This window comes from Andrena cerasifolii, chromosome 2, assembly GCF_050908995.1.
Source record: "Andrena cerasifolii isolate SP2316 chromosome 2, iyAndCera1_principal, whole genome shotgun sequence".
Classification (NCBI taxonomy): Eukaryota; Metazoa; Arthropoda; class Insecta; order Hymenoptera; family Andrenidae; genus Andrena; species Andrena cerasifolii.
The window spans coordinates 15877302-15900070 of record NC_135119.1 but is presented as its reverse complement, the minus strand read 5'-3'; the positions used below and the strand labels follow the sequence as shown (position 1 = coordinate 15900070).

Genomic DNA, 22769 nt, shown 5'->3' with positions numbered 1-22769 from the left:
CTTGAGTGTCGACCAGTGCGATGCGGTTCCACCTCGATACTTTTCAATGAGAATATTCGAGAGATGAATGAATCGTCGTTGAAAGTACAGTGGACAGTCACAGATGAGTCTCCAACAATTCTTCTCTTTCCTTTCAGATTCCTAATCCCCCGGCGACCACCATCTTGATTCATTCAGAAGGACACAAATGATTCAGATTAAACCTTGCTTCCTTCGTTATCCCTTACTCGATTCTAATAAGTGTTTTCTACCATTCAAGTCTCAACTGAACCCTACCATTAAAATTAATATTGCCATTGAATATAAAGCCCTTCCTATCAATACTAATTCTATTAAACGACACGGCTTGAAAATACCCCCCTAAAAATCAGTACCAATATTCCCATAAAACTGAAAGATACATGCACCTTCATCGTTAGACTTTTAAACGCACATAACAGTCACAAAAATGATAAAAAAAATCACGCGAAGTTCCTCATTTCTGAAGCACAGAATCTCATAGCACCCAGCCGCCCTTATCCAATAAATTGCAACAGAACACTTCCCGTTTCCTCCTCAAAATAATCCTCCCACAATACTCAACCCTCTTTCTACTAAATATTTATTTACATGAAGCCACCATAGAGTCCCGAACTTTAGCACCCAAAGTTACTCCAGACACTGGATCAACCCCTCTAAACTTCGAACTCGAAAAGCCGAGTCGCTACCAAGGGACCAGACTCGAACCTCTTCCAGTGTGCACGCTCCAAATGACGTTGCCCGGATTTCGATAGCCCAGGGACCACCGCGCTGTAAGTGACCCCGCCGAGGGTGCCGGCGATCGCGGGTCGACGTGGCCGTGCCCGTTGAAATCGAGCCGGAGGTCCTTTATCGCGAGGACTGCGGCGTGAGTTGGCGCGCAGGGTGCGCGACGTGATCTATGGGCTCCTAATTTTTTGGTCTCTGCTCCAGGGGGTGGCCGTTGATCGCCCTCGCCGGCGAACACGCCCAGCGGAAGAATCGCGCGCGCACAAGGGTAGCTGAGGCGCGCAGGCGATTGGCCGACAGGCGGAGCGACCCCGTCGAAGCTCGCGACGGGGGGTGGGTTGCGCGACGAGGGGGGTGAGTCGAGCGCCACCAACGCCCGGCTGGCCGCGGACTGCCCCACCGCCGGGGGCGCGAAAGTCAACCCCTCTAATCGAGAAGAGCGTTCGACAACGCGGAGGATTTGAGATCGACGTGCCCACCCAGGAACCCCCATCAGCCACGTTGTCGCTCGCCCAAGGGCTCGTCGAGGATTTCATGCCGCGGCTGGGGCGCGTCTGCCTCGAAACGCGATCGCGGAAGTCGGGGGAGGAAGCCACCCGATATCCATTCGCGTTTCTCCGTTCTTTTTTAGTTTTCTAATGGGATGCTTGGGCGTGGGTTTATATCGCAAGCATAGCTTGTGGATCTTTGATGTGGAATCTCTTTTCTGGCGCATTAGTTGTCGGTGGCGTGTGGGAATGAGGAAATGGAGCTGGGTTTGTAAAAAGGTACTCTTTGTTTTGTACGTTCTGCACGTGTCGTTAATTTAAGTAGCCTTCTTTGCAGAGTTTTACACATAATTTCGCACGGGGATTAAAAAAGAGGGGGCTTTAACAAAATACTGTATGTGGGCTTGATCTTTTCTCATTTCCGAATTAATTTCCCGCGAATATCGTTCTACGTAGGGGAGACCGGGGCAAAGTGAACCCCGGGGTAAAAGGAGCTTCCGTAATTTATTCTTTAATAATAGAATATATTTACAAATTTTGGAGACGTAATAAATGTATGTAATACGACAATGATAATTATGCACATTCAGGTATCGAAAAATGGAAATTCATTTAAAAAATTAAAAATGAAGTTTTCGAAACTTCCAATTGGTTTTTTCAATTTAGCTTTTTGGATAATTTTAACTCCATTTTTTCCTGCGTGTTTATAACAAGCTTATACACATACATGTACACGCGTTTGAGAAAACTTTAATCCTAACATTATTAAATGATTAATTTTCCACTGAGTACACATTCGGGGCAAAGTGACCGGGGTAAACTGAGCTGCAAAGAAAAGATGCGCGAGTGATATCTAAATTAATTTAGATATTATAAGTACGTATTTTATTAAAAATTATGTATGTGTTTGTTTTATTTATAATATGTCAGACTGTTCATGTAAACAAAGTTCCTTTAAAAACACATTTTTCAGAAGAAAATGAGTTTAGGTTAGTAACACAAAGTACAAAGTTACAAAGTACAAATTATTAACATTAAGCTAGTATTAATGAAATATATTAAAAAAAAAAATAGTTTAAATAGTTTAAAAGTTCTAATAAAGTTGATTTTATAATTATATCCTTTATTAAAACACGTATTTGATTTCTGCTCACTTTACCCCAGAGAGTAGCTCACTTTACCCCATATATGTGGTCGATTTTGCATTTTCTTTTCAAGTTGAATTTTAATATACTTTAAGTTTATTTTAAGTATTGATATTCGTCATTTATCAATAGTAATGTTCAAATTATATTATAAATCTACTTTCACACATTTTTATTGAAAGTGAACAATTTTATTCGACTTCAAACATTTTTCGTCCCACTTTGCCCCGGTCTCCCCTACCTATTTGTTAATATTTCGGCTACATAATGGGTTCTTGTTTGTAACAACGAGTCGGTGGTAACGGCGAAATACGACGAATTTTAAGGCGGTTTTAGTAAAAGAAAAACTGGAGCAAGAGCTAATGAGTTTTATATAAACTTTCCTTTTCAAGGAGGTAGTCAGGTTCGTGTACTTTTTAGACAGGCGACAGCGGTGAAATGTTAGTGAGTGGCACCTGTGTGTTTCACACGGCGCGGCTGGTGATATTGCCGTTACGAGAGATAGTCGGAATAACCAGCGGCGTCTATGAATATTTCATTTATTATTGCCTGAAAATCGATGATCGTCATCTCTTGCCCGTGTGTTATACCGTCCACTAATCCCTAGATTCTTATTTGCGTCAATTACGTCAAACCATTCCCATTATTACCTCCACACGTTCCACGGCAAATCTTTCTGATGAAAGAAATGCAATAAACTACCCTTTACAACTCTTTCACCTTTACACTGCCAGCTGTGGAATTTTCAAATATCCAAGGAAACCAGATACCCCAAAATCTAATTAAGGAGCCATTCTACTTTGCGGGTCGAACGAGACACCTATTTTGGGACTATTATACGGATTCTTACGTTTCTTTTTTTTTGTTTGTTAAATATTTATTATTCCTCGCTGAATCGACCGGCAAAGTAGAAAGGACTCTTAAGAAAAACAATAACATATCTCGAAATTGGATTTCACACCAAAAACGCGCATCGTGATTTTATCATCCAATTCCTAAATACACTCGCTATCCTTTCGCGTGTTATTAAATCACGAATCGCGATATGTATCACTGTTCCACAGTGGTGGATTAAATATTTAAACTGGATGTTTGTCAAGCCTTGAATAACAATCCTCACGCGACAGGTACATCGCAATTCGGGCCAGTTATCATCTCGCTTATCATAATTAAAAAACAAAGGAATTCCAAAGAGAAAAGTACTGTATTACAGAGAAATGTTGTTGTCGACGTACGCACATAGGGATTTAAATCTCCGCGATACGTAACGTGTAAAAACACGCGCAGCAGGCGGGCAGAGAAAAAATTAATTTTACCCGCGTTACCGGCATTCCGCACGGGGAAAAGCAAGCAGTCTGCACTTGATAGGTCGAAGGATCCGCAGATGCTGGAGCACCTCCTCGACGTGGCAGGAGCAGAAAATCGCGTTGAAGTGGCAACGGTCGGGCTAATGGCTCGGAGACGATATTTTGTTAAACAAGGAAACCTTTTATCCCCCATACCACTTCTTAGCCGAGCGATCGGGGACAGGGACGGCTCCGTTTCAAAAGGACCTCCGCCTGCGTTCACCCTCGGCATCCCCTCTGCACTTCATCCTGCGAAGTAACTCTTACAAAACGTGCCTGTATATCCCGTCCTTTCCACGCACAGCAACCACCAACAAACACCCACGTTTGCACCTTAATAAAAAAATAAGAAGAAGAAGCAAAATATTTCAGCTCGACTATAGCCATATAAAAAAAACTCAAAAAGTGAACTCGAAGACAAGTGTTTTGCGAAAGTGACGTTTTCGATGGTACAATTAATCGATACTCTCGCAACTGCCCCGTGGAAAACGTGGGATCTCCATCCTGTGTGCTAAAAAGGGTATGGCAAGTGCGGTGGGGAGTTTGAAAATATTTGAAAAAAAAGTTGCCACCGCCATTTAATCCTCTGGTGTCGCGGACTCGAGCAGGACGAAGGGGAGCGCGATAAAAGCGGCCCTGTACCGTCACTTTGGTTTTCTTGTCACCAGAAACGAACGAGCTGGAAGTGTGAACCGGCGACCACCACGACAAGATACCACCTGCATTTTCCCACGGTTCGCCCACGCATATAACGCCATTCTCGCGGATTTCTTCGATCCCTCCTGCTTCCGAATCGCTCCTCACTTCCAGCCCTTCCGAGATGCGAATCGATGTTACTCGCGTATCCATCCGGAGCTTCGCTCCTGGCGAGAGTCGATTGACAAGTTAATTTCGCTACGTTCCTTCGGAAACGTTTAACCCTTAACTGGTATACAGTTTTTGGCAAACGTGACTGGTATACTGGGGTCGTGGCAGACCCCAAATAAAAAAGGACATAGAAATTTCTGAAGTCGACACTAGAGCAACCACTATGAATATTTTCTTCTTAGGGAATGTAGAAAATAATAGAAGAAAGAGAGTTAAACTATTATTTTAAAATTAATTAGAAACTCAGTTTACCAACTTAGACAACCGAAAATTGTACATCGAACTTTGGGTGCTTGGGGTCACGAGCGACCCCAGGGTATCAGTTCAGGGTTAACAATGTTCTGAATGTACTCTTGATCGAGCGAGCTGTGTACAGCGCTATCGTGAACAATAGGGATAGGGGAGGTAGGAATCCATCAATTTTAATCTAATCAGTCACGCGTAAATTTATTAGGCATAATAGGCACAGTGGTTTTATAAGTTTAATCTTAATATAATAAAGCAGAAAGTGCTTGTGTGTTTGTCGCCTAAAAACTTTCGAACGCTAAACTCTGGGGTCGTGTAACGTGTCTTCTTTATGACGAGTAACCTCTTAAATGAGCAGAAATTGGGAAATTCACCTTACCAACGACTAGTAGATGAACGGAGGATTTTTTATTTTAACAAAAACTCTATTTTTAATTAACGAGAAACGAACAATTCAGACATCGAAAAAGCGTGGTTTTGGTTCATCTAATGAATTCAACCATATATTACCAGAATTTATTTGAATTTTGAATTTTACACAGCGCCTTTATCAAAACAGCTGCAGCGGGAATGACTGTTATTCGTTTATTTTTTTAATGTTTTTCTATAATAAAATTACTGAAAGTTTCTCCATACATGTACTTTCAAAATAAGCGAATAGTTGTAAAAAAAATATACAGTGGATATTCCACAAAAAATTTCGGGAAATCGCGATCTTTTTCGAAAGCTGACTAGGCATCACCCCTTAAGATGAATGTCACTCTTCTACTTTGTATTGAAAAGAAACGTAAACTACTTTGAAGCAATTGCTGTTTAGTTACTGTAGTTAAAAGAACCGCGCCATTTTTAATTCAACCCTTTTTCCGTCAACAAAAAAAAATCGCGTAGTGAAAGATTACAGTTGTAGTATTAAAAAAAAAATGGTTCCGGCCGGGATCGAACTGGCGACCTTCTGCGTGTAAAGCAGACGTGATAACCGCTACACCACGGAACCCGTTGGATCTATTTTTCTTCATACAGGAATTGAATCGCAGCTTCAACACTCCTTTCATTTTAACACTTGTTACTCAATTACTGGTAAAAAATAAATCGAATCCCACGAGCCTATTTAATTTTAACTTAAAACACCGTGTATATCTGGAAGCTAGTGGGAAAACATATACATTATCACTTTGGAATAGATATCGCGTAACATTACGAAATCAGGCTTCACTAGATAAAGACAGCACGACGCTGCATATTTTATTCATTGTTCCTCAAGAAATTATAAATAAGTACGTATTTGAAAAGTCTATGTTAAAAATTGTATATTAAACTCTCGCACTAGGTAGTAGTAGATAATGATACGAGTGTGTTCGAAAGTGTAAGGTTCTCGTTACAGATGAGCAGACATCTATTTCGTCATTGCATTTTACTTATAAACATATGAAAAAAGTCGGCCTGTACAGAATATCAATATACATCACATATTAGTGGCAGTGATCCGATTACAATACATAACAGTGTACTTCGTATAAATTACAGTAACTACGTTACATTGCACCTCTTACGTTCTACTTAAGTCCTTAACGACACTTCTTCGGTTTCTTCTGATATCTACAGTGGTGGTCAAAAGAAAGATTAAACTGTGACAGAATTAAGATAGCTTCACTGAGACAGAATTCCATCTTGAAATTTATATTTTAACCAGTGATAAGAACGTAACACGCAAAGCCTATGTAGTTACATTAAGTTTGATACGCAGGCTCGTAAAGACACGAGTATTAAACTTCCTTTTGACGCCTCTGTACAACGAAAATGACACGAGTGCTTGGCATAAGTACATAAAAAGAATTATTGGGCGTGATAGTGATACTTATGTACCTACCTCGATTATTCGTCTCGATGTCATAATAACGGAGCGAAGCTAATGGAAGACAATAATGTATCATTCGTGTGTCAGTCTTGCCAATGGAGATTCCGCGGAGCGATTTACTTGAAACAAATTGGCCCGACCGTGAAACCGAACGCCTGATGCGGTGATCCGTAATCGACTGGATAGAAATCCACCAGTGGTAATTGTTGCAACTGCTTAGTCTGGACCACGAACACAGTTTCCCCTTTGTTCTTGCGCGACTTACACCCATCGGTTAAGATCTGGGGCCTGGCACCGGTGTACGAGAATTCGTCCTCGTTCGCGCCGAGCAGCTTCAGCGAGGAATTGTAACTGGAATTCTGGGCATTGTACCAAGCAGCGCCGTTGATACAGGTGTAAGTGAAGTTCTGATAAGCTTCTTGGCTCAACAGGCGCAGGAAATTTAATTGAACCACGCCAATAGTTTCGTATGTGATCTGTAAATGTAAAAAAAGGAACGACGGAAGGTTCTCCAATTTTTCTACATCATTCTACGTGCATCTGTAGACTCACTTTGAATCCTCCGCGTAAATTCGAGTACCAGTCCGTTTTATTATCTTCCTTTCTCCATGGTATGTTCGGCATTTGACTCGTATGGATGTCGGGATGTACGCAGGTCTCACCTGCGTTCGTCATGTTGCAATATACGTAGACTGCATCGTCAGCCATTCCTAGGTTTGGATCGATCCAATACCAGCCTGTGTTTTTTTTTATATAATATTGTTTTAAGTGTAGGTTTTTAATACCTATTCATGAAATCCTGAAATGTATTAAACAGAGCACTGACCATCGTTGAAATGAGGATGCCCGTAAAAGAGGTCCTTGCAAGTCCTAACAGGATTTTCTCTGCTTCCAATTGGTTTACGTATCCGATCCAGTTCCTGCCTCATGGCGTATATTGAACTGTACATGTCCAGAAATTTGGGCCCCAACTCCTCCCCGATATGGTCATCCAGGTTTTCTGAGTCTGTATCTTTCTCGTCAGCGTCGCCCCTGCAACAAGCAACCACGTTACAACGGCACCTGTAGAAACATGTTTCACATTTTCGATGAAATTGGGCATTATTCGAATTAATGTTTTACAACTGTTTTTATTCGAATGATTTAGGCTGCCTTTTATAGCACGCAAAGCTTCTTACGTGTTCTTCGAAGCGTCACGTTTCTTCCTCAGCAATTGTTCCTGCGTGAACAGTAATTCTGGAGGAATCATTGGTTGCTCCGCGGGTGGACCAGGGGGCCCGGGAGGCCCCGCGGGACCCGTTTCGCCTTTGAGTCCGTCATTGCCAGCAGTTCCTTTAGGTCCAGGTGGTCCTTCCATGCCAGGAAGTCCTGGAGGTCCATCGTTTCCTCTGGGGCCAGGAAACCCGAATGGTCCCTGGTCTCCTTTGGGCCCCTCGTGACCAGAAGCTCCTCTCACACCTTGCTCGCCCTTCTCGCCCTGCTCACCTTTCATGCCCACATGACCTAGTTCACCACGGTGTCCCTTGAGCCCCCGTCTGCCTCTGTCACCCTTCACACCCTTCGGTCCAACTGGCCCAACTCTTCCTGGAGCACCAACCGCTCCCGACATCCCTGGTGGACCATTTTCTCCTGCAAGTCCTGGAAGACCTCTCATGCCTGGCAAACCTGCTGGGCCTGGTAAACCTTGGGACCCTGTGGGGCCTTGAGGACCTGATGCTCCAGGCGGGCCCATATCACCCTTCTCGCCTGGCAAACCTGGGCTTCCTTGCAATCCTGCTGGGCCTTCTGGTCCCTAAATAATGTACTGATTAATTGTCTAGTTTTAAAAACCCTCTTTCTTGCAATTTGCTAAAGACTCGGTAGTAAACTAGTTTTCCCTGAACACTCTCCAAAGATTAATTGAATTTCTAAATAACTCAGTGACACACATTCTTCGAATACTTTCTCTCCAGCAAAGCAATAGAGTAGACGTAGGTAAAAGTTGGCAGTGGGTAAAAGTTCGCATCATGAGAATTTCATTGTTTGAGTTGTGGCAGCTGCCAATGGTGATTGACAGTCAATTGTCAATCAAGGCGGATTCACCAGTGTCGAATTGTGTAGCTGTGCTTCGTTTTATTATCGTACAATGCGGTAAGTACTGAATTCGTTAGTTCTGATGTAATTTTCTCATTTTTAGGAATCAATATTATTCTTATAAATTGATCAGTAAATATTTTAATGAATATGTCACCTGAAAGAGCTGAAATTCTTCTATTCAAAAGTACTAATAGAAATTTTCAGTACTCCTCACAGATAACAGGATTGATTTGTTATATTACCACAACTATTGTGAAAATTTCTCGTTGCGTTCTTTTACCCCATAACATACGAACTTTGCCCCACATATCGGGTAAAAGTTATATATCAGCTGTGACAGGTAAATTTGCATGAAGTCACTGCCTATCGATAATAAAGGATAGTAGTTATTTTTTACATAATATGACTATCAGTGTAATACCAAGCATTTTATGGAAGTCTAACCTTTTAAGCGCGCACTCTTGCTCCACTATACTCTATACATATAATTTTATACCTGCTTTCCAGGTGCACCAGGCAGTCCCTCTTTTCCGGGGGGCCCAATTTCCCCTGAAAGTCCAGGATCACCAGACTTTCCATCCTCGCCATCTTTACCAGGGTCTCCCTTCGGACCGACTAATCCTGGTTCTCCAGGCGGCCCAGGGAAACCAGGAGGCCCCACACTACCTTTTGGGCCTTCTGGACCACTTATTCCACGACTACCGGGTGGTCCTGAGGGACCGCTTTTACCTTCCTCCCCTTTTGGGCCTGGATGCCCTCTTTCACCCTAAAACACATACCATAAACATGCAATACCTACACATTTCACTCTTCAAAATTTCTTAAAGATTACTAAAAAATGCAAGCTCCTGTACCAGCTTCCCTTCAGGCCCACTCGTACCCGGAGGTCCCGGCGTTCCACTGGCCCCTTTCTCTCCTTGACGACCTTCAGGCCCTGGAGGACCTTGCAGACCTTCAGAACCCTTAGGTCCTTTCGGACCCTGCTCGCCTGGACTCCCAGCTGGCCCCACGGGTCCAACTACGCCTGCATCTCCGACTTCTCCTTTCAATCCAGGTGGACCTGGTAATCCTTGCGGTCCTACAGGGCCAGGTGGACCTGAGGCGCCAACAGGACCGTCTTCACCTCTTGGGCCTTGTCTACCAATTTCTCCAGGTGGTCCTTTTTCGCCGGGTAGGCCGATGGAGCCAGGCTCACCACGAAGTCCTTGTATTCCAGATGGTCCTGGAGGACCCTGTCGAAATTAATTATACATACATTATATAGTTTCTACTTCACTGACGTATAACGTAAATTGAATTAACCGCACCGTCTCTCCTTGAGACCCCTTAAATCCTTTTTCACCAGGTGGTCCAATGTCTCCTTTATCGCCATCTTCCCCTGGAACTCCAACGGGACCTGGAGGACCTGGTAAGCCACGCTGTCCTGGTAAACCATCACGCCCAATGGGCCCTGCTGGCCCAGGTTCACCCTAGTAGAGCAAAGTATACTTTGTAACATGATTCTATCGTCCCTTAAAGGGTCTCCCTACCTTGACGGACAAACAAAAAATGATGCGAACTTTGGGAATTTTTTAAAACAAAACCATTAAATATATTTACTTCCAACTTTGTGGCTTCATTTGTCAATCTTTAGAGAATATGAAAAAATAATTGTATGCAAAAATAGTGGTTATATCCGGAGTTATAGTGCTTCAAATAAAGCACTTTACGAAAATCATATGCGCATTGTTAGCATAAAATCAACCGTTGTAGTTATCTCAAATAGAAAATTTAAAAATTTCTGTAATCTGTATGAGTGCGGCTATCTCCCGAACTAGATTAAATGACTAATACTGAAAATTAAAAAAAATAGCAGCATCTAAAACAGACATCTATTTCTCCAAAAAAATCGCTGGTTTTTCAAGTCGCAAAAGTCTAATTTTGCAAAAACCGACTTAGTTTTAGTACCGGAAAGAATGGGACATCTACTGAAGATATATGCCAAGTTTGAAGTAAATCGGGTGATTGGTTTTTGAGATATCATCTTAACAAATTCGAAAAACATCATTTTGAGAATAACGCGTTTAAAGTTTCAGGTACCGTTTTTAATTTTTTTTTTTTTTTAAATGTTGCCTAAATATGTACAAATATTGGCATACAGTTTTCAATTAATATAATTTGGAGGTTTCTCTTTAAAAAATCCCAAATATCACGCTCCTTTTCAGGCCGTCAACGTAGGGAGACCCCTTAATTTGCACTACTGAAAATATTATTACCATATCTCCTTTTAAACCAACAGGTCCCGGTGGACCTTTTGGGCCTTGACTTCCCCGAGGCCCAAGTTCGCCATCTTTGCCGGGTTCCCCTTGAGCTCCTTTATCTCCTGATGGACCCTGAAGTCCAAGTGGTCCTGTTTCTCCCTTGGCGCCTGGTATTCCCTTTATTAAAGAAGCAAGATTTTTTTTTAATTTTTTACAGCATGGTATAGAATGTTGCAGTTTCAATTGTTAAACATGGTACAAACTGGTTGACCACTCAGTCCACGTTCTCCAGGAAATCCTGGCAGACCACCAGGCCCAGGCGGACCCTCTTCTCCTGGTAAACCGGCATGACCTGGGGGCCCCTCTTTCCCCTGCTCGCCAGGAGGGCCAGTTTCTCCAGGAACTCCAGGATTTCCAGGAATTCCAGGTTCCCCTGGTTGACCTGGCTCACCAGCTGGACCCTGTGGACCTATGACGCCAGATGCCCCTGATGGCCCAGGTGGTCCCGAGTCACCAACTGGTCCACGTTCTCCGTGTGGGCCAGGAATTCCGTCCTTCCCATCGAGACCAGGTTGCCCTGGAGGTCCTGCGAAGCCACGAGGGCCTTCGACGCCAGATGGACCAGGTTCTCCTTGCAATCCTGAGGGACCAGGCTGTCCAGTGTCACCCTTCGACCCTGGTAACCCTTCTGCACCTCGTCTTCCACGAGCGCCTCTGAAACCCTTTACAGAAAATAATATAACAGAAATCAGTATTTATCTGATATAATTACAATGGTATCGGCGCACTGGATCGGTCAGATTAAAACAATTATTATTTGAATAAATTAAAATAATACATCAAAGCTATTTTGCAATTAATTAATTATATATATTAGTTTCCGACGTTTCGATCTTGGTTTAGATCATCTTCAAGGAAAATTAAAAACCTATATAAAATACTGCGTATTTTAATTTATTAAAATAATAACTGTTTTAATTATGTTGCATGTAACTGTTTTATTTATAATTCTTTATCTGATATAATATTGTTACTTACCCTAGGTCCTGGCTCGCCACGTTCCCCTTGCGCGCCATTATTCCCCTAAAATAAAAGGATAATACATTTCTGCCTCATGGAAGTTTGTATTTTGTTGTCGTACTAATTCCGAGGAGTAAGTGAGGCAGTGAGTAATACATTTCTGCCCCATGAAAGTTTGTATTTTGTTCTCCTACTAATTCCGAGGAGTAATTGAGGCAGTGAGAGCGATAACACACCAACCCACATTAAACAAAATTTTGTTTCTTATTTTATATAATTAGTAGAGCCTATTGCAATACGATATTGCTACTAACTCAATTTCGAAAAAAATGTGAGTTAGTCCGTTGTTGCTCTCACAGCCTCAGTTCAGTTTTATATAAATTTTCGATTCGTACCCTTTCTCCTTTATCCCCACTAGGACCTTGTCTCCCCGGCTGTCCCTTATCGCCCTTTTCACCAAGATTCCCAGGGTACCCAATGAAACCAGGAGACCCAGTTTTACCCTTTTCACCGGAAGGTCCAGTCGACCCGGCTTCACCTCTTGGTCCTTCGAAACCCTTTGGACCTTCTAAACCCTCCAAACCAGGAATTCCTTGCGGACCTGACGATCCAGGTTCACCCTTTGCACCTGCATCGCCCTTTTCTCCCTCCAAGCCTCTTTCTCCCTTGTCACCGCGTTCACCAGACGCACCACGCTTTCCCTCGTCACCTTTCACCCCGCGAACTCCTGGAAAACCTATCGGTCCTTGCGGTCCCTGTGGTCCCTGTTCACCTTTCATTCCGGGGACTCCTGGATTTCCTGGGTGCCCAGGTGATCCGTCTGCCCCTGGGAGACCAGGGATCCCAGGCTTGCCTTGTGGCCCCTAGTAAAATTGTGAAATATTATTCCTCAACATATACTAACAAGAATAGATCCCGAACCCGAAAATTCAAAAAATTCTGAAACTTTGTGGATACGTAGGGGATTTCCTCCTGATTACAATGCATTTTTTTGCTGCCCAAATTCACTCTAAGGAGGTGAAATTAACCCCTGAAGATTCCGCTATTTTTCGATTTTATTTTGTAACACGCAATTTTTAAGAGATAGAAAAAAGTTTCAAGACGAAAGTTAATTCTTTTAATTAGATCTATCAAATCATGAAAGATTTATCAATTGTTTAAACAATTAGATAAAAGTTATAAACAAAAATATTAATAATGTTTTCTAAAATAGGTTTTTTCATGTGAAATCTGAACTGGATTGAATCTTCAGGGGTTAATTTCACCCCCTTGGAGTGAATTTGGGTAGCAAAACAAATTGCGCCGTAATCAGGAGGAAATCCCCTACATATCCACAAAGTTTCAGAGTTTTTTGTAAGAAAATCGTTGAACATCATCTGTTTAGACAAAAGTTCTATGCTCTAAGCAAGCTTACAACTAAACCAGTTGGACCCAAATGACCCTGAGGCCCCGGTGGACCAACGGGGCCCATTGGACCCGGTGTTCCTGGCGCGCCTGGCGGGCCCAGCGGACCAGTGTTGCCTTTCGCCCCAGTTGGACCTTCACTTCCGGGAATACCAGGATTACCTGGCATCCCGGGAAAGCCACGGGGTCCTATGAATCCTCTGGCACCCTGGAACATTTTCAAAAGGTGCGCAACTTTACATAGTCGCTTGAGTCGCTCGTATAATGGTATTTCTTCAAAGTATATCCGTTACCATTTCACCAGGTAAGCCTGGTAGACCTGGTGGCCCATCATCACCTTGCATCCCCTCGTGACCTGGTAAACCTGAATCTCCACTAGCACCTGGAGGCCCTCTTTCGCCTTTATCGCCTGGTAGTCCTGGCAATCCAGGTCCACCTTGTTCACCTTTCATTCCAGACGGCCCACTGAGACCTCTTTCGCCATCCCTTCCAGGTCGACCTCGTCTACCTTCTCTACCAGTATTCCCAGGTATCCCTAAATCAGTCCATCAAATTTACTTTTATTTTCAGGCAAAATGCGGTAAACTCCCACTACTAATTTTATTAATTCCAAGTTGGCTGTGTAGAATGAAGACGAGGAATAGTGTAGAGCGCGGCAACTATCTTTAGGTGTCTATGAATTAAGAGGGGAGGAATCGTCGACAGTCCGGGTAGCTCAGTGGTAAGAGCAGTACCCCGGAAAGTTAAAGACCCGGCCCAATTCTTTTTTCTGGAAGTTAACATTGCAAGAAAGAAGAACTTTGTGAAACTCACCCCTTTCACCGCGAGGTCCAGGTTCACCGACTTCACCGGGTTCCCCCTTCTGACCTTGAGACCCGGGTGGTCCCTCCGGACCTGGGATGCCCGTCAGGCCCATGGGCCCTTCAGCGCCTCTCATGGCCATCATGTGCTGCGAAAGCATTTGCCTCAGTGCCTCCGCCTGGGTGTCTGGCCCCTTCTCGTTGCCTTGTTGGCTCAACGCTGGTATTATGAAAACGTTGCCCGGTACACCGGGCGAGCCCTGCAAACCTGCCAGCCCGTCCCTTCCCGGTTCGCCCTTTTTACCAGGTGGTCCAGGTACGCCCGGGGGTCCAGGAAACCCCCGCGGCCCCGGTGGACCCCGTGAATTATAATAATCGCTGGTGTAATACGATCCATCGCCAGACTCGGAGTACTTTGGGGTTTCTTGAACTCCTCCAATTGAATTCCCGGAAATTTCAGGTGTTCCTTGGGTGGCTGCTTGATACACTTCCGCCCCAGTTATACCAATGCCGCTGAAAATCTTGGAAAGTCCATTTCAGATTAGTATTTATGAGCTTTAGAAGCTTTTACTGTGTATTTGAAAAGTATGGGTATGTTGATATTGTAGTATGAAAATTCTTTCATCTACCAAGAGGGTCGAAAAAACATACAAATTCAGGATTTTTTTTTAAAAAAAGTATTGGTTGAACTGACGCAAAATATTTTCCTACTAAAAGATACGTTCTCTTAAATAAGGCATAGATTATGACAACATTTCCAAGTTTGTTTTACAAAATCTTTCAACTCCTCCCTGTAAATATCGAAACATTAAATGTGGTAATGAATAACTTACAATGCTCTGATTCTGAAGACTCGTTTCCACAGTCGGTCTCGATGCAAATGTCGCATTCGTGGGTCTGTAAGGTAAATTATAGTCCTCATTGTCCTCAACCGATCCCTCTTCGGCTCCTCCTTCGTTACCCTCCTCATAATCCTCCTCTGCTTCTTTTCCCAATGTTTCGTTTTCCCTGTTGTAAGGAACATTCAATCCAGGTACCGTGGAATATGTTCTACCATAGTTTCTAGGTAAATTGGCAGTGTTGTAGTTCGTTTCGTAATACGGACTGCCAGTCGCAAAGGCGCCACCAGGAAAGCTGGAGCTGTCGTTATAAGTAGACGAGGTGGTGCGTATCTCAGATCCATAATTTCGCACGGTTGGATAGCTTTGCCCTAATATTTGTCTCGTGCGGTTTCTGCAATCTGGCGCGAAAACCGTGCACATTTCATAAGCTGCGTCTGGAATCGGTGCCATCTTCAACACCTCTAAACCACCCTGTAAATTCAGTCAAGGTTCAACGAAACACTTCAAGTTTCAGCTTTCATATGTTAATCGTATGAACGAAGGTCTTTTTAAATATTAATATACAGTATTGGAAATATTTATTGCATCGCTCTCAAACCCCTTAAGGCCTATTGGCTGAAACGCTCGGACACCTATTTAATTATTTTCGACATGGATCCATCGCGCCAAAGCTCATAAAAATCGGTGTCTACCACATGGTGTCCTCCCCTTGTAAGTGAGTCAGGGGAGAGTCTTGTTCGAAAAGGCCCTAAGAACGTGAAAGAGGGTGCGAATCCCTCGGCGTGAAAACACGCCGACGCCACGCAAGCTTGCGTAATTGTATTTATCCCTGTGTATTCACCAAATATGCGTTCCCTTCGACGAGCTGCTGACCAATAAGCACAATGCCACTGACGCTGATCGTTCCCCCGACGTTCCTGCGTAACTCTTTCGTAATTCTCTTACTACAGTCAACGATCAACGTAACGGCATCGCCCTTGACGCTGACTCCCAGACGATGCCACTTCCCGTCTGATATATCGATTCCAAACGAAATCGGTACATCGTCGTCGTCCGGGCTTGTGCTGTAGTACAGTGTGACGTCACTTCCCAATGACAGCACCAACTGTTCCTCGCCACTGTCGCTGTAGATGGCGAACAGCGTGGCAGCGGGGTACCCTAATTTTCACAATCGATCAAAATAGCTGTTGATCGCTCGGAATCGTGAGTTTTAAAATTTTAAATCGACGAGAAGGGTGTACGATGTTCCAGTTACCAATGGATTTAGGTCAAAGACAGGGGATAGTTAATGCGTACAGTATACGATAACAAAGTAAACGCAAAGTGCTCGCTATGAAACTTAAAATGTCGCGAGAAAATCCACTTCGAGGTTTTAGAGTTTTTATAAAAACTCTAATATTTTTTGTAAAGTTGTCGGCACTGGATGCACTAGGTATGTACAAATTTTGAAAGCACAGAAGATGTAGTACCGGGAATGGTAGCATTTAAAAATTCAGAATATAGGGCAGATGCTGCGTTTCACCCTCGAATGGCGGATAGCTCGACAGTCGTTGGGGCGTATGCGGGGTCAGCCTTGACGCGTAATATAATTCCATTCAATCAACTCCGAAAACGAGCTTCACACCAGACTTCAGTCTCCTTGAGATTTAAAATCTTCTTATTTTCTTGAAACAGCGATACTAATAAGTGAGGGTGAGTTTCTCGAAGCGTCAAAACCTCGAAACCCAGATAAGAAAGAGTGTAAAATCAATTAACAAAGAGTCGTTTGCAGTTTCCCATCGAGAATTTGTATATTGTTATAATTTTATTTGTATTTTCTTTTACTATGGTCAATAATGATTTATGCAAAAGTTTTGTTCAATTCAGTTCTTTCAGCAAGATTTTCCACTTACAAAACAGAACCAGTACTTCGAGTGTCGGGTTTCGTGTTTCGATAGGCAATAACTCAGTTATTGAAAAATATTTTTAAATAAAAAAATTACAATGCACGGTACTAGCTGCAGTCCTTAAAAGGAAAAATGATTTTTTGAGAAATGTGTTATAGCTTTTGAGTAAAAAATTTCCAAAGTTTCAGATTTTCTTTCTCGAATTTCCGGGTTCGGGATGTTCCTTTGCAAGTAACTCACAAAATCAATTCCAGCTGGGGTCAAAATGGACCCCGCGTGTGCCCAGCAATGCTTAAACTAGTTTAAAAGGCTTCGAATTGTTCGACGCTGAAGAATCTGATGAACTACCAACCGATTTTCGGTCTGGCGACGACTAGGATGGAAAAGTCGCGTGGTATGCCAGTGGGGAACAGAGTGTTCGTGTTGATCGTTAGTAACACGCTGTCTGAGATCTCGTAGGCGACAGTGTCGTTCCTCTGGCAACGATTATCAGTCACAGTCACTCCAACAGGTTCCTCCTGCATCCCTGTGCCGTCCACCAAGTCCACGATGCCCCTTTCTGGAATCGTCAAAAAAGAACCATCTTTCCACCCGTACGCATCAATGTCCCCTTCAGCATTCGTATACCCTAATTCTACCCGAGAGAGAGAGCCGCAATTAAACAAGCATGACGGCACGATGACGGCACGGCGGACAACTGGAAACCCAATAACCCCCTGAACCCGACCGACGTAACTCGTCGTGTTACGAGGAACGTTTAAACCAGTTCCATTAAGAAGTCCTCCTTTCCAGAGTGGAACATGCATTTTGCATGCTACGGGCAGCGGCTCAATTAACGCAATAGAGATCACTTAAAAACACATCCAACAGCGAACGGTCTCCAATAGAAGATCAGCTAATAAGCCGACGGTCTCTACAACGATTTAAACGGGCATACTGATACGCCCGCTGCATAAAGTAGAGCCAAGGATCGTGGCCAAATAATGCCATCCAGCGTTCTATACACCGCCCCTATCGTTCGCGGCTCGTGCATGTTATACAACGCTTCCTGAAGAACATTTGCAGGCCCGCTTACCCATATCTCGCATGGTGACGTCCGCCGTCGCCAGATGCAACCCCAATACGAAGAGCAGGCACAGTGCCGAGGGAACGGCGCGGATGGTGCGCGGCAGCCGCAGTGTTCTCCATTGCTGGTTCACGTGGTCCCGCCGCATGCTACCCTTTGCACGTCAGACCATGGTCTTCACAGCGAATTCCTGCCGACAGCTACTCGCCTCGTAGGGGATGCCCGCCGCGCCGAGACCGCTAGATCCAATAGATCTGTCGTGGATCGCGAAACCTATCTGAATGTTAATGGTCGTCCCATGATGCAGTCACCCTCCCCACGCGGCTTCCTCCTCGCCTCCTTCGATCCCTCCTTTCCGATCGCCCGCGTCCCACCGCCTTTCCTCGGCGTGAACGCCGATGCACCGCGCTGCGCGCATTCCACACATGTGCCTTTTAATGACAATTCCGCGTCCCTCCTATTGACACTGATTCGGGCAACACGTGCTGCCGCGGGGGCACCGAGGCTGGTGGGGGAGTTTTCCGTCATCGGGACCGATTTTTGTGCGAGCCGGGGCTGCGCAGGGTCCGTTACCAGTCCGCTATCTGCGGAGAGCTTGCGTCATTCCGCGATGCAAGCCTGGCGAATCAGTGGCGGCGTTTTCGCCTAGTGGCTTTCGAGTGGAGATGCAGGATGCGGAGTCCACGGTGACGGAGATGAAAATCAGGCTGATAGGGGAGGGCTTATTATTTTTAATTGTTCCGCGAGCGAATGCCATCGTCGTTTAACTATCGAGGCTTTAATTAGTCACTTCCCGAGTTGATGCGCCGCGCGAGGCGCTTTTCTCTCGCGTAAGTCAGGCGGTCTTATTATTTTCAGATTAGATTTCGGATGGATTAGAGGTTTCTCTTCATTTTGTAGATTTTATTCCATGTGCCTGGAGAAATATTGCCAGTGGGTATTGCTGATTAGTTGAGTTGTTTAATTAGGAACGTCTCGGTTAATTACAATGGTATCGGCGCACTGGATCGGTCACATTAAAACAATTATTATTTTAATAAATTAAAATAATATTTGATATATTTTAGTAAATTAAAATAATATTTGATATATTTTAAGAAATTAAAATAATATTTTATATATTTTAAGAAATTAAAATAATATTTTATATATTTTAAGAAATTAAAATAATATTTTATATATTTTAATAAATTAAAATAATATTTTATATATTTTAAGAAATTAAAATAATATTTTATATATTTTAATAAATTAAAATAATATTTCATATATTTTAAGAAATTAAAATAATATTTTATATATTTTAATAAATTAAAATAATATTTTATATATTTTAAGAAATTAAAATAATATTTCATATATTTTAAGAAATTAAAATAATATTTCATATATTTTAAGAAATTAAAATAATATTTCATATATTTTAAGAAATTAAAATAATATTTCATATATTTTAAGAAATTAAAATAATATTTCATATATTTTAATAAATTAAAATAATACATCAAAGCTATTTTGCAATTAATTAATTATATATATTAGTTTCCGACGTTTCGATCTTGGTTTAAATCATCTTCAAAGAAAGTTAAAAACATATATAAAATACTGCGTATGCTATTGAAAATAAGTCACCGTGCTCTGGCACAACGTGTGACTCGCGAGCCGGTTGGAATAAGACTAAGGTAAACCGTGAACAACACATCTGCTTTTAAAAGGTGAAAAGGGGTGAATACCGTTGACAATTATAAACATATCTAAAACCCCCGAAATTCAAAATTAAAGGATGTACAGTCTACAGTAAGTCTCGGTTAATTACTTCCCGACTAGTATCGCGAAGTGGTATTTGGTCACGATACACGTCAGGGCGAAAAAGTATTCTTTCATGTACTATCGGCAAATTGATTCTTTCGCTTCCGGTACACCCTTTAATTACAATTGCAATCGTCACTGACCGAGCCGAAGGTCTATATTCAAACTATAATACGCTAGCTATTGTGCACTCGTTGACTGTACACGCTTGAGTTATTGTCATCCCGATTGTTTTACTCTGAAATCAAGCATGCTCTAGAAAGACTTTGCCAAGGATGTGTTTCTCTAATAACTTGCCCGGTTGAAGAGTCCCTTTGAAAAAACACTGTAAGTGCCAGAATGAAAAGGAAAACGTTTTTATCGGAAAATATTCTACGTGCTAATGGTAATACTTTAGTATAGAATATGATTTTTGGCACTCACAGTGTTTTCTACAAGGACTCTTTAATTTCTCATGGCGTTATTAATAGAATAATTGCATTTGTTATTAAAGTAAGTAATGTCATTGGTATGATAATTAATCTTAGGTAAGACAAAATGAGTAGATTCTAAATTTTCCAATAATTACAGTTTATTGAAAAAGCTCCGTAAATAGCAATTTGGTCAGACAATAATCTGTTTATGTATTCGCATCTGCTGAATGGTATGCTAAAGTGCATATACGTAAGTATGTTTAAGGCGCAAGATTTGACAAATATCGATAATGTAAACGTTTCCATTACCGACGTCTCGTCTGTGATGGGATTGCAAGTTTCTTCTATTTCCGTGCGTAGGTGAAAATCAATTTTCATCAGAGTTAGTTTCAATTCTCACCGCCAGTTTCTACAATTCTTTGCGACTGAATTCCCCTCTGAATCGAAAATGAGGTATAGATATTCTATACCTGGTCTGTGATTATACTACATTGCGTCGGTAAGGTAGGGAATGTCATCAAAATGGTAAAAAAAATTTCAGCCAATTTGGGGTATGGGGGTTTTCGGAAGTTTAGCCTATCGATGCTTTAGTTTATGGGCGAATTCCACTTACGGCCAAATCGCCCGCGCCCACGACCGTAGGAATTTTCCGTTTTTGTAATAAAATGAATATCATATATTATATGTTCCTGTTTTCGAGTCGTCATTTATATTTAAAAACCTGTATTTTCCTATAATACCTTTTTCACAGATTTCTCTTCCATATTCCAAGATATTTTTCATAAATTTCGAAACGAGAACCACGGGCGTTGCGGGCGATTTGAGCGTAAGTGGAATTCACCCTATGTCAGGCAAACTGAAATACCTGTTGCGCGGGAAAAAGTACTTGAAATTTGATCTAGTGGCGCCACTGGTAAGTCCCGTTATGATTGGTTATGATTCAGTCACTTGCCATGTGGCAGGGGGACCAAGCCGTCTTTGTTTGGCTGAAGTTTTCCCGTTTAGTTAGCACCGTATTGGTAGGAGGCGCTAGGTACATCACACACACATACCTACGTGTATCAGTGAGCACGACACACAACCTTTCGACGTTGGTGAAATGTTACCATGACGACCGTCGTCATTTAGAAATGTTTGGCGCAGACACGAGGAAGTGTCCTCACTTTCCCTGCTTTACCCTTTCTAAGGCCGTCTGACCATGGATTGTCGCGTCAGTGACGCGTATGCAGCAGATAGAAGGATATACAAAGCAATTGAATATATTTTCTTTTCCTAAGAAAAGAAGAAATATTCAATTTCAATGTTTATCCTTCTATCTGCTGCATACGTGTCGCTGGCGCGACGATCCGTGGACAGGTTTTAAAGTAAACGGTACATTACACGTATACACATACACATACGTCCCGATTCACACCAATTCACACATTCACAGTTTAGTACGCACCTCATTGGTAGGAGGCGCTACAAACTCTGCTTCAACTTTCGTAAGAGGGAAGCTTGGCCCCCCTGGTACCGATTACCGAGCCCTGTCCCTATTACCGTGCCTTTATGCTTCAAGAAGCCGTATAAAAAAACTCGCATAAATAAATGAGGAAATAAATTGTTTTAATTAAGTTAAACTATTAATGTACGTGTTACAAACGAGAAGGTTACATTTTTAAACAATTAAAGCATAAAAAAAATATTCAAAAATTTATATGAAGATTTTTATGGATTTACCTAAATCCTTACCGGAAACGGTGAGGAACACGTACTTTACAGAAGTGAATAAATTGATAATTATCATGATTTGCACTTATGTAAATTGTTTATTATATCATAAAAGGTTCAAATTTTATGAAAAAATAGCAAAATGAGCATTTTTTAAATGTTTTCGTAGTTTTAAAGTTAATTCGGTAATAGGGACAGGAATTTAACGCTTGTCCCTATTACCGTGTCCCTCGAAGCCCACTGGCTCCCTCTGTAACTGCTAAACCTAACCTTACTTTCGTTTCTCGGAACGGGTGAACAGAAATTTATATTTGCATATTTTGCATTTGTAATGAAAAGGTCATATTAAAATTACATAAAAACACCTCTCGTAGAGCAAAAAATGTTTTGAACAGTTCAAAGTTCAAAGACATATCCTAACCGCGGGAACGCTATTCAAAAAAAGGGCTCGGGAATAGGGACAACGCATTTTTCGGGGCACGGTAACTGGGACAAAAACATGTATTTTTATTTCAATTAAAAAAATATGAAAAATTAACATTTTCAACTCGAAAAAATTCCTTAATACAGAGAAAAGTTCAAAACACCAATATAAATTTTCACCAAGCAAAATTAAAGTAAGAGAAATCAGTAATTAATTCCTTTGCGAGCAAGCCGGCGTCAAAGCACGGTAATTGGGACATTTACCCTAGGTTGTCGACCGTTGTCGACGCTAGTCGACGTAACAGCATTTATAAAATGAATGATAATTAGTAGATCCTGTATAGTATCTATCCTGTAGTATCCTGTATATTATACAGAAGAAATAT

The 22769-nt window shown here is 42.2% G+C and overlaps 1 protein-coding gene and 1 non-coding gene across 2 annotated transcripts; both read right to left on the bottom strand.

Annotated features, from left to right (window-relative positions):
* Nucleotides 1-5760: 5760 nt before the first annotated feature.
* Nucleotides 5761-5833, bottom strand: Trnav-uac (transfer RNA valine (anticodon UAC)). The gene has a single exon. It is a non-coding gene; the product is annotated as a tRNA-Val (tRNA).
* Nucleotides 5834-5840: 7 nt separating this feature from the next.
* On the bottom strand, nucleotides 5841-18414 carry LOC143378699 (uncharacterized). Its single transcript, XM_076830618.1, has 18 exons — nucleotides 18038-18414; nucleotides 17315-17521; nucleotides 15918-16234; nucleotides 15068-15547; nucleotides 14248-14755; nucleotides 13728-13969; nucleotides 13445-13642; nucleotides 12426-12893; nucleotides 12049-12093; nucleotides 11274-11732; nucleotides 11026-11187; nucleotides 10078-10239; nucleotides 9625-10002; nucleotides 9267-9536; nucleotides 7873-8486; nucleotides 7521-7726; nucleotides 7247-7431; nucleotides 5841-7170 (listed from the first exon to the last, which is right to left on the bottom strand). The coding sequence occupies exons 1-18, from the start codon at nucleotides 18174-18176 to the stop codon at nucleotides 6811-6813; spliced, it is 5400 nt and encodes a 1799-aa protein (XP_076686733.1). The 5' UTR covers nucleotides 18177-18414; the 3' UTR covers nucleotides 5841-6810.
* Between the last annotated feature and the right edge of the window lie 4355 nt (nucleotides 18415-22769).